The sequence below is a fragment of the Syngnathus floridae genome, chromosome 10 (genome assembly GCF_059516105.1).
Source record: "Syngnathus floridae isolate MCC-2025c chromosome 10, RoL_Sflo_1.0, whole genome shotgun sequence".
Taxonomy (NCBI): Eukaryota; Metazoa; Chordata; class Actinopteri; order Syngnathiformes; family Syngnathidae; genus Syngnathus; species Syngnathus floridae.
Genome location: NC_142422.1, coordinates 6,688,877 through 6,700,986, shown reverse-complemented (window position 1 = coordinate 6,700,986; position 12,110 = coordinate 6,688,877). Strand labels below are relative to the sequence as shown.

The following is a 12,110-nucleotide window of genomic DNA, read 5'->3' as shown; positions in this document are numbered from 1 at the left end:
AAGACAAGAAGGGAATCATTTTAAGACATATTCAAAATAAATGTGACATAAAAACAATGAATATCTAATCTAACATTTCTCTTACGGGAAGGTAGAAGTTGTTTTTGCCTATAAAAGCAGCTGGTTGTCCTTCAGCGTAAACCTGTGTTTCATTGGACGAACTGTTGACAGCAACTGGAGGCAACACATTGTTTTCCAGAAAGAACTAGAAAAATAAGCAAACAAGGGACAACACCATCATTCGCTTGACAAGAACACTTTCTTTAAATTATTCTTACTTTTTCTGTTGCAACACTCCAGACCAGTCTTGGTCTTGAGACTCATTTTGAATGTTTTGAAAATCTTTCTGAAACGTTTTGGCCTTGTCTCAGTCTCTAACAAGCCGGACTTGAGATTTACCTTAGAGACCAGCCTGGTCCTCTAGTCTTCTCCCTTCATGTGATAAGGAGAAGCCCTTGGTATAGCCACAAACACTTTTGATTCACCTGTTACTAACCCCCGCCACCCTTGTAATGACAGCAACCTTTGCGATGTTGTGACTGAGGGACCCCATGGCACGCAAGCCAAAGCAAAAGGTCCGGGATGCAAAACAGAGAGGCGAACTGCTGTTCATAGTCACCAAAAGTCTGCAAGTTATCACAGTTTATTTGGATGAGATATGGGCTGGAACAACTAGCAAAAAACAAAACTAAATTGGCTGCACAAGCAAACAAAGCCAAGTTAATTCGTTCAACTGCCCTGAGCGGTTGACCCATGACAGGCACAAAACAAGATTACAATCTCCCAGACACCATTTGTGGAAAGGTCTAATTCTCTGTGCTAATAATCTGCTTTATCATGCTTTTGCAACCTCAGGCTAGTGTTGCAATTTTATCTACGACCATCCAAATTGCTCTATTTTGATCTCATAACAGAAAAAAAATTCTAAATAAGTTGACAAGAAAATTACAATATAAAAGCATTACATATGAAAAGAGGATTAACAGCCTTTAAAAAAGAGTGATTGCAGAGATAGACATACTAACCAAGACATCAATAACTCTGCAGTAAACAAAAGTGTTTCAGATTTACGTATCAGTGACTTCTAATATGCACAGTTTGCTTCTCTAAGTTATTCACTGTACTCTATCATAACTTATCAACAGTAAAGTTTTAAGACACAGGCTTGCCTCACATGTAAGAAATTAATTTGAATGATGCCCGATTTAGATACTTGATCCAATGTACGTACGTACGTATGTATGTACGTCAAAGTAAGATCGAGTTAGGGGCCAAGCATACCATGCCATGATTTTCCCAATGTTTAATAAGAAGGAAGTCCAACTCATTGGTTCCAGGTCTGCGACAAAAGCATTGGTGTGATCAGACCATTTCTCAATTTCTTTTAGAGCTCTTTTTTTTTTTGCAATGTGCCATCTGTCACAATTCTTCAAGTTATTATTGTGTGCGTGCCTACAGGTTGACCCCGAACTCTAACCCTCACTGAAAGACCAAGTTATCAATTTATTGTTATGGGGATATTCTGAATATAGTCAATTTAGTTGCATTTGGCCTCACCAAAAGGTCCTTGTCATAAGTCACATTACACCATGTAATGAATTGTGCTGTGTGTGACCTATGAACACTACAGCTAATTTGGGTTGTGTAAGCTGCAAGCTTGCCATACTGAACATCATTTTCAAACCTAATTATTTCCCATCCTTCACAACAGCATATCTCCACACGAGAGCTTACCATGTTGAATACTGCCATAGTGAGTATGAGAGCTGTCGTTGTCAAGGTGAGTGTGATTCGGGGCCATGGCTTGTTAGCAATAATGACGGAGGACCTTAGCAGCCACATCAATGAAGTGGGGGTGCTTTTGTTGCAGTGCTGCAGGAATACATATGGAAATATGCATATAACACAAGAGAAAATATAATGATACACATCATGCACATAAGTCTGAGTGAACAACCTAGTAAAACAACAAGCATATTTAAACATGTATAATATATGATGTATTGATCTTGGGATGATTATTGATCGAAATAATTAATTCAGTCAGTTTAAAATTCATCTTGAAACTCTTTGGGGTTACAAACAGTCCAGATCAATTTGTTCAATATTCATGCTCTCAGTGTAATTAAATTGAGATTATTTAATTTGTTTACTTTAAATTATTTACCTTTTAATTCATGTGATACTATGAAACAGGAAAGCAGTATTCATGATAGGAAAGCAGCATTTATTTTCTCTATTTTTAGAACTGCTTCAAGGGTTTCAGGGTAACACAATGTCACTTACTGCCCAAGTCACTCACACGATCATCTCACAGCAACATCTGAGCACTACTTTAACTGAGCAGACATTTCAAAAGCTGACAGTTCTACAGTTTACATGAATAAGATTGGTCTATGGACCATTTTTTTCTAAGCATTGTTATCAAACTACACAACCTACAAATTGCCTCAACGGAGATCACATTGTACAAAAAATAAAATCAAAACCACTATTGTGTTCTTCAAGGCTGAACATGAAATTCACTGGTACTGCATTTAAATTAGTTTTATTTCAAAATGTACTTTTAATATCACACACAAAATAACCAAGATCCGCAAGGTATTTGTCCTCGTAAGACACAGCGTGGTCAAGCAGACAATTAAGTCTAAATGACTCCAATTATAAAATAAACAAGGAAAAGACTGATATTGGCCCTGTTCAAAGATTCGATTTACATAGAATGACGTGTCACTCACCACAAAGTGTCCGATGAAACATATGAAGACAATCAAGGAAAGGAAAAAGAATGCCATCCCAAAAGATATCCCCAAGACTGCTGTCCTGAGAAGATAACAGGTAAATTAGGATCATTTCTCATCAAAAGCTATTTTCATGCTTACTATAACAAAATTCACGTACTTTGGTAAGACGAGGATCTGTACAATGAAAATGCATGAAAAGATAAGACAGGCGCAGGTGACGTAGTATTTGAAGGCTGGCAGGATTGTTGTTCTGTACTGAAAGAAGAAAAAGGAAGCGTTTTAATACAAGAACCATGAAAACTCATGCGTACGTTTCCCACCCAGAAGGACGATTAGAAAAACATTCTGTCAGTGGAAGATATGTTCTACTACTTACCTCCTTTTCCAGGGATTTATTGTGAAAGAACAATGATATTCTTTGAATGTCCTCAGATTTGAGCCACTGCCTAGAAGCACACAGGCCAGTCAATTGAGACATAAAACAAAAATCAGGAATATTAAAATAAATGATGTATTCATACAATCAGCCTTACTTTTGTGAATTTATCCCATCAAAGGTCCTGATCATCCTCTCATTAAGTTCCTCCTCAAATCGCTTCTTCTGAGACTTTGTCCTTTTAACAAGTGCGAAAAGAGAGCCAACATTTTAATTTGAAGCAAGATTAGTCATGTGTGTCAAAGCCTTCAGCAGAAGTCAAGAGTTATTAAAAATTCTTGTCCTCTGTCACTGTACTGTCAAGGGACGAAGATAATCCAGTGAAACAAGAACGCAGCTTGCCTTTCAGATCTCCTCTGGAAATGATACTGTCCCATTGGCACGTCCTAGAAGGAAAATGGAATTGAAGTGTCGACGAGATGTACACATGACTTCAAATGGCAAAAAATGAATAGTAAACGGAGATAGTTACTCACAGCTGTGTTGATCTTGCCGTTCTCGTTGGTCATGCTGTCTCTGTGATGCAGATTGGCGAAAGGCTTGGCTGCTCCCCAAGACTCCAGGTAGCGGGTCATCCTAACAGAGGCTCTCATCTTGGCTCCGTCCAGAGTGTGTCTGGGCCTGTAGTGATGTTGCGGGCTGCGACGCTCCACCTGAACAAAGAGCGATGTCATGGAGCTTTTCTGCAGTGTGTCAGATCTTTAAAAAATATCAAACATGTTTTCAATACCTTTGGGTTAATAACCAAATATGTGACGACTCCATGCTCCTTGAGATAAGGGTCTCTCTCCTGCCCATCCCCATCTTCTACTTTATAGGATGAATTTAGGTGCTCTAGTGTCACTGATGTGATGTGGACTCGCCTGGAATTACCAAATGACCCAGTTATTTGGGAATGCTAATGAATTTTGTTATCCTTTCCTGTGAACACTGATGCAAATGATCAAGAATGAGTTAAAGTGGAACATCAAAATGTGTATCTTCCGGCCGTCAACCAAATTGTTTTAACAAAGAATATGTGAGAAATTAGGCATTTAGACACAGAAAGTGTTTGAAGTGCCGTCACTGAAGACATCATGTGAAACCTGAGCAAATCTAGACTGGCATTGTTCTAAGGCTTTATTTTTAATGATGTTACCAGTGATAGCACAGAGAAAACATCTAAAGGCCACCATGGACCCTGAAATGAAACTTGACATAGGAAAGTTGTACATTTGTTGGTATAACGTACTGTTAGCACTTCCATTTTCCAAAGGTACACCGAGAACCTTGTTTTTGTATAAAATGCAGTCTAACTGTGCGCATTGAGCATATCGGCATGCGCAAAGTACCTGTATAAGGAATAAGAATCTCCATTTGCCAAGCTGGCTGTTGTGAAGCGGGCACTTAGAGACCTTCAACCCCAAATCGTGCATCTTGTGAGTGACTCAAATACTCACCCTGGCACACCTCCTGCCTCCATGTGGTTGGCCAGCGTGACATCATGTGACCAGACATCATACTGCCATTTCTGAAGTCCGATGACCCCACACAGAACGTTCCCTGAATGCACGCCAACACGCATATTGATGTCAACCCCTGTGGCATCACGCACTTTCCTGTCATGCATCAAAACCACACTTATAACTGTGGAGGAGGGAGCAAAATCAACATCCAACTGTCCATTGTGTTGAAATGTACAGAAAATAAGCAATGGAGAGGCATTATAAGATTTAGTACACAACCTAGTTTTTGCACAGTATGTAAATATAATTATGACTGATTATCTCCAGATCGTGGGAGGGATCTTTTCATTAAGAACATGACTTGTAATGAGGCAAGTGTTAAGCTGTTATCAATCATTAATGTTTGACAAAGCTACTGAATTAACTGCTCATGAATTATGGGAGTACTGAGCATATTTTACTTCAAACCGATTCAGCATGACAAATCTCTGCACCTTAAACTGTATCGATAATTGTTCAGATTTCTGATCTCATGCATCGACAAGAGTATAAGGATTAGATTGGTTTTGCACTTTTTCTAAATACATCCTTATAAAAATGTTTTGATATTATTGTATGACTGTTTTTAGTCAAGTAATTGTTGAGATACAGTAAGAGTGTGGAGTTGTACAAAAGCCACAGTAGAGAGACCTTTGACTTACTTGATTGCCTCACACATGTCCAGCCCCATTTTAACACAGTTCTTGGCGTGGTTTGGTAGAGACTCTGGTAGGCCAGATACACAATAATAACAGTCACCAAGGATTTTTATCCGCATACATTCATTTTCCTGTATACAAAAAATGAAACACAAAGTAAGAAAATCTCCATACTGAGCCTTGCGAACTTATCTATAACTATGGCTGTATAATAATGGAGTATTACAGGGGGTAGAAGAATTTGCTATTTCTGCTGTTACTATAAACATCTCAATAAGAAGGCATCGCCTACTTTGTAAGCTTCCCGTTTGTGCACAAAACTGCATAGGAATTAGTATACTCTATATTGCATCATTTATTTACAGGTTTGGGGTGAATTTCTAGTTACACAAACTTTGTCAGGGTATGTTACTCAGTGATAGTGAGAGTTAAATTATGAATTATTTACCTTGGCAATTTGGTCAAATTTGCCAAACAATTCATTGAGCATGTGTACCAGCTCGCCGGGTGAGCAGTCACTGGCAAGGCGTGTGAATCCAACTATATCAGCATACAATATGCTACAAAAAAGGAACATATAATATAATATAATATAATATAATATAATATAATATAATATAATATAATATAATATAATATAATATAATATAATATAATATAACATAATATAATATCATATCAGATCAGATCATATAATAAATTATACATGCCTGACATTGGTGTGTCTCTGAACATATAGGTTGTGAAAATTGTTTGTGTTCTCTATCTGATCAAAATTTGGTCCTTTTAGTCTCTGGATGATCTCTGCTTTCATCACACGGGCAATATGTGCAGGTAGTAGCGACAACAGCAGACGTTCCTGATGATATGACAAAAAAAATATATGGTGAGTCAAACTTTGATAATGAGTAGATAAAATATCCTTATCAACACAATGCCACATATAAAGAAAGATTTAAATACAAATTTCATACATATTGCCCTTAGCTTATCCACATTTAAATCAAACATTAATTTCGTGCAATCACTTAATAAAAACATCCTAAAAGTAAGATCAGAGTTTATTAATATAACAACTCATTCATGAAAGAAATGATGGAAATGGTCATCATTTTTATTGCAAGCTGCAGTAAATGTGTAAGCCAAAGTCACACTCTCCATTATTGTTGTTACTAATTGCTAGATGAAGAACAGCCCCATGGAGGCTTCTCAGAAAACATAATCATGAATTTATGGTCATTCACATCGGACTGCTAATTCCAAATTCCGAGCACCCTCACAATTTGATACTTTGAATGAAAGCACGACACAAACGGCATCTATTCTGTGTGCACTCAGCACAAAAGAGAGTATTTGTGACTGCACCCAGGATTGTGGCTAAACACTGGTTGCAGGCAGCCATAACCTCCCGAGGCCAAGTTGAAACGCCTCTTCGAGGGCATTTTAGCTTTCAATGTGACAGCACGCAATTGATTCACCTGGCAAGAAGCAAAAAGAGCTACTTGGTATATTTGTAAGCTGAAAGAAGTCAAGTCATTTTTTTTCTTAACACCAATATGTTCTATGCAGTCTACACACAATTATTTTTATTATTATTAGGTTTGTGAAATGTGAATTAAGTGGTAAATATATGTAACCTGTTAGCATATCGACCGTGTTACCTGCTGTCTCTTTTCGAATTCCAGTTTTATGGGGGATTTGATGCAGTTGCAGGTGTCCTGATAAGTCTGTTTGAGTGCCAACTCCATCAGGTGCTTATGGTATGCCCCTGCCATGTTCCCACACATGAAAATGATGATATTGGCCAAAATCTGAAAGATCAGGACATACGCAAATGTCAGTGTTCTTTAACATTGTGTTATCAATAATTTGTGGTTTATTTAGATTTTATCAGATAATGTCAGGAAAGCATTTTTTTCTCTCACTTGTATACTACCAGTTCAAAATTATAATATTGTTGTATAAGTACTACATCTTTCAACATTTGAGATTTCCCGTTAAATGCCAGTGGTAGTTTTAAAATGACTTCACCAGCTGTGCATTTACTGGCACTCATCATACTGTACCCATAAAATATTTTACTGCATCACCATTAACATAGAATGTACAGAAAATCTGATTCATTATTTTATAAATGCTATGGACATCAATCTGGCATTGTAAGGTTTTCCTTTCTTCAATGAGAGAAGTTAAATCATAGTCTTAAATAGGCCTTCGCAATAAAATTTAACGAGCATTGCAAAGTTACGATGGCAGTGTTGTAGTTCATGTCTCTAAACACAACCTGGTGGGATTTTTGAGAACATAATAGCTGACCTTAGTGAGACAGGTTGTTCATACTGAGCTGCTACGCCCGATCTGAAATCTTTAACACTTTAACGTTAATTAAAAAAAAGTGTCATTCTCTATAAACTCAAACTGTGAGCCTCTGTGCTAATATTTGTGGGAGAAGAAGGAATATCACAAAAATCTAAGGGTTTTCATTTTGCATTAGTAGGACAAGCTGGTAAAAAAAAACATTTGGTGTTTTTGGGACAGTTCAAGATTATCTCAATCTGCTTAGTATAAATTCAGTTGACCTGCAAAATGAAAACGTGCAATGTATCACTCCAACTGTGGATCGAAAATATCGCTTTTTAAAAACAGGATAGTAGCAAAACATTAAAATTCAAGAATCTTTTTCACACCTGCTATTTTGTATTGTCGATTTGTGACTGTAAGCCTTACCTGCCATACGACTGGTTCCAAATGAGCAGCTGTAGTGGACAGACATACACTCAACACAGCAGTGTGCGAGGCAGAGGTGAGAACACTGGCGATGATAGCATCCCGCATGGAGAATGGCAGCATCGTATAAACCACAAAAACAATAAACAAAAAGAACGACACCTGTGGAGAGAGATATGTTTATTAAGAAATCAACAGTGTCATACTGACCTGATGTGAAAACATTATCAATGTGCTTAAAGCCATTAAAGAAATTTCAAGCGGGCATTTGAGGGTAAAACCGTTACTGTCATTTTGAATATATTTTTAAAAGCACTCCCCTGGCCACGGCACAGTTTCTTTACGCTAGACTTGGGCTGGGTACCAAAATAGGGCTCTCTGTCTGCTATAACCACAGTCATGAAAAATGTCAGCTCAGGCCATTTCATGAGCTCTTATCGGGGACGGATTCCTTCAGGATTTGATTTTCTCTCTTGGGGTTTAAGGTGATCTTGACTGATACATAGGGGGGCTGAGAAAATAATGTATAATTATAATCCCAAATAAACTGATGGGGGCTTAACAGGGGCTACACAGAATTCTGATGGCACTATAAACCCCCCGCCACCCTCAAGCCTTGGTGTAGTGTCATCCCTGTCTTTTAGATATGCTGAAATAACTCCATACACAGCTCATGGTGTTCCATGGGAGGCCACTGTGCTTTTGCATAATTCACTTACTCATAATAGAATTTAGACAAGCTCACAATAGTTTAATTACTTTCCACTGTGTTACAGTCAATGATATACTGTTACCGTTTGAATAACTTATGTATCAAAAGTATCAATGTTTCATCATCGATCTGTAAATCACTAGTCACTATATATGCAGCTCATGAGAATAGTCTCAGGGTAGACATAAATGCAAAGGCTTGAACATCATATGCGGAACAATAAAAAAAGTTCTTGGGCAAAATTTTGAAAAGCGCCACAATGTGGCATCAAAAAAGAAAACAGTTAAGTGATTCATGCTGTGCACAAGTTGGCCCATATAAACCTCAGTAGCTCTGATAGCTTACCTAACCTCCCTTGACTCGCTGCAGGAAACAGGACAGTCAGCACTTTTACCCCAAACCTGGCACCTCTAATGTAGCATGGCAAGTGCTTTGCATTTTTACATTACGGGAGCTCCCATCACACACATTGCACTACTCTTTAATCCCCCCTCCTGGCGCACGGGTGAGGAAGCTCATCTGATGGCGAGCATGAGAGAAAGAGGTCAGTGTTCTCTTGGGCTGCAGAGATGTGCCAAGTAACCTTTCTCTGGTTAGGGGCAGCCAGATTGGTAGAGGGTGGAAAAGCAGTGTAGACAAATTGGAAATGAAACAAATAGCATATACTGTACATATGTCACGTTTCTAACTAACCTAAGTACACATTTATCCATTCAATTTTTATACTGTTTATTCTCGGGGCTGTGGGTGAGCTGGAGCCAACACTCTGGAATTTTCACCTGCCAGTCGCAAGCTATGTAACACTAACCAAACATTTATTTTCACAATTTAAAAAAGAAAAAAAATCCACAGTATAGCACCACCATAAAAAGTTATATAAAGGGGGTTTACTGTGATTTATTGCACATTGAACAGGGGGGAAAAAGTTTCCATCGGAGAGTGTTAGCATGTTACGCATGCAAAAGTTACTCTTACTCTTGATCATTCCCATTTTTGCCACAAACTGACTGTTTTTCTTCACTGCATAAGGAACAATTTCAAAGTGCCTCAAAAGAAAACAATCTTACTGTAACCAAGGTAACAAAAACCTTCCAATCATAAATGGTTTGTTAAAGCTGCAGTAAATGAGGTTCCAGGTAGGTTTTTTTTCTTCTTCAATGTACTTATTCTATTTTGACCATGACATTGGGTCTTGGAAATAAATTTAGCTTCTAACACCACAAACAGGAATGGATAGCAAATGGATTCACCCGCAGGATGATGCTCTTGTCAAGCTGAATATCTGACCATTACATGAACAGTGCCATGACAACGACAAGAAAAACCACAGAATCCACATTGACGTAGGTGAACAAACTCGCAATGAAAGAGTCCAGAAAAAACAGTCACTTGAACCGCTTTGATTCTCAAACAAGATCTCTAATCAAGAATAGAACAATTTTCATAGAATGGAAAATTAGTACGATACAGATGTGGAGAAAAGCAGAGAGAAACACTTAACAAGGGTTGTGACTTTAAGGTTAAAAGCAAGAAATCATGTGATCAGTAGGAGGAGGAGGAGGAGGACACAGTGCTTCTTTCTGTGATCTTGATACTAGGTCAACATTGCCCTAAATTAGATGAGTGACCGGCTGTGGTGTTTTTGCAGAGAGGCAAATGTTTTTTTCATATCATTTAGGCAGAAAAGCTTGAAATCCTGAGCGGAAAAATATATTCATTGCAAATCGGTGTTAAGTAAAAGCAAAAAGGCAAAAAAGACAAAAGATTTGTAACAACTAATTACCTAAAAGAAAAAAAGTTGAACATATGGACGGTGGTTTCCATGTCTGAACAATGAATGCAATAACTCACTTCACATTTCATGGAAAGTCTATTACTGTTGCTTCCAATGATCATCTGCCTCAACAGCATAAGTATGTCAATAATTTGCTTCATGTGGAATACTGTTATTCTAAATGCACCCTCTGATATCCATTGCCCCTAACTGGATCAAGGAACTGGTAGTTAATGGAAGGGATGTCAGGATAAAGATACCCGCCTATGTTTCCTTCATACCGAGACTCCATGCGATAACAAAATTGTGAGAATTTTCCTTCAGTGTGGCTAAAGCAAGCACAAAAGAACCTTCTCACAGACAATTATGTTAAGGCTTTTCCAAGATCCAGGCAACAGTGCTGCTACCAGCTCATGAATCAAATCCTCCCTAATACCACGGTGGGTTCATAAAACAAATTATGGAGATGGGGTGTCCGATTACATCGAGCTTTTAGTCTGTCTGGGATCTGCTTAAAGGCTTGATTTGCAATGCAAGCATCTCCAACATGCTCTGTTATTTCACCCCACCCAAAAAGATACTTTAATCGGATACTAAACACATTACATTAAAATACACATTATAGAGGTGCTCAGTTTGCATCTTGTCTAATCAGACTGGCCTATTCAACTACATCGGCGCTATTTATGCAGCACTTGCACCTGCATGGTGCTTACGAAGGTTAAGCCCGCGCACACGCACACGCACACACACACACACGCACACACGCACATATTTCCACATTCAAGGGAAAGATAACCACGTGCAGCACAAATCATCTCAGAAGTGATTAAAAAAGAACATGATCTTCTTTATTATTGGAGATTTTTCTATCATCATAACTTGCATCATCTCACCACCACAAATTGCAATCTTTCAGAGTGCTGATCTCTCAAAGTCAATGAGTTGACTCATTGCTATTGATAACTCAAGTCAAGTATTTTTGAGGAGGTCACTATATTCAAAGCCCAGTAACAGAAGCATGAGTGTGGTGTATAACGAGTCTGAAGGCAAGTGATTGCCAAGATTTTAGGCTTTTTTTTTGTAAAATAAACTGCAAATTTTGGCTTTTAAAAAAAAAAAAGCTGTAAGTTTTATATTTACAGGCATTTAGCTACACACATTGCATAATGGATTGATTGAAGGGGTCAAGTGAGTTGCAAAGGACACGTTGCCCTTGAATACTGATGGTGATCCACACAGCACAGGTCATTGGTAAATTTCCATCATTTACATGCAAACGAGGGATGCAAAATTTCAATAGAAACAAAATCTGTCGGGCGCCAGTGGACTCATCCTTGCTTCTTCCTCCCCTACAGCTTAGCACTCCTTTATCAGTTCTAACCTTATTTCCTACCGGCCCATGATTGTATCAGAGGTATGAGGCACCACTGCATTTGTTTCCTTCATAAACTTAATGTTTGCATTATGAGTGCATGTATGTATATTGACGGAAGCATGTATAGCACCACAAGAAAATTGGATGAGACTTGATATCCAGGCAGACTCTGATTGCGTTAATTTAGCACTGCCAA

At 38.2% G+C, this 12,110-nt stretch overlaps 1 protein-coding gene across 1 annotated transcript in view; it reads right to left on the bottom strand.

The window, feature by feature from the left end:
* Nucleotides 1-12,110, bottom strand: part of adcy2a (adenylate cyclase 2a) — a 31,020-nt gene that overhangs the window by 6,426 nt on the left and 12,484 nt on the right. The window contains exons 6-20 of the mRNA XM_088388123.1: nt 8,051-8,212; nt 6,985-7,134; nt 6,034-6,182; nt 5,772-5,883; nt 5,327-5,454; nt 4,620-4,778; nt 3,911-4,043; nt 3,657-3,833; nt 3,523-3,566; nt 3,278-3,358; nt 3,121-3,190; nt 2,902-2,999; nt 2,739-2,823; nt 1,735-1,872; nt 86-205 (exon numbers count right to left, since the gene is read on the bottom strand). Coding sequence (XP_088244249.1) covers nt 86-205; nt 1,735-1,872; nt 2,739-2,823; nt 2,902-2,999; nt 3,121-3,190; nt 3,278-3,358; nt 3,523-3,566; nt 3,657-3,833; nt 3,911-4,043; nt 4,620-4,778; nt 5,327-5,454; nt 5,772-5,883; nt 6,034-6,182; nt 6,985-7,134; nt 8,051-8,212 — 1,806 coding nt within the window. The remainder of the gene's footprint in view (nt 1-85; nt 206-1,734; nt 1,873-2,738; nt 2,824-2,901; nt 3,000-3,120; nt 3,191-3,277; nt 3,359-3,522; nt 3,567-3,656; nt 3,834-3,910; nt 4,044-4,619; nt 4,779-5,326; nt 5,455-5,771; nt 5,884-6,033; nt 6,183-6,984; nt 7,135-8,050; nt 8,213-12,110) is intronic.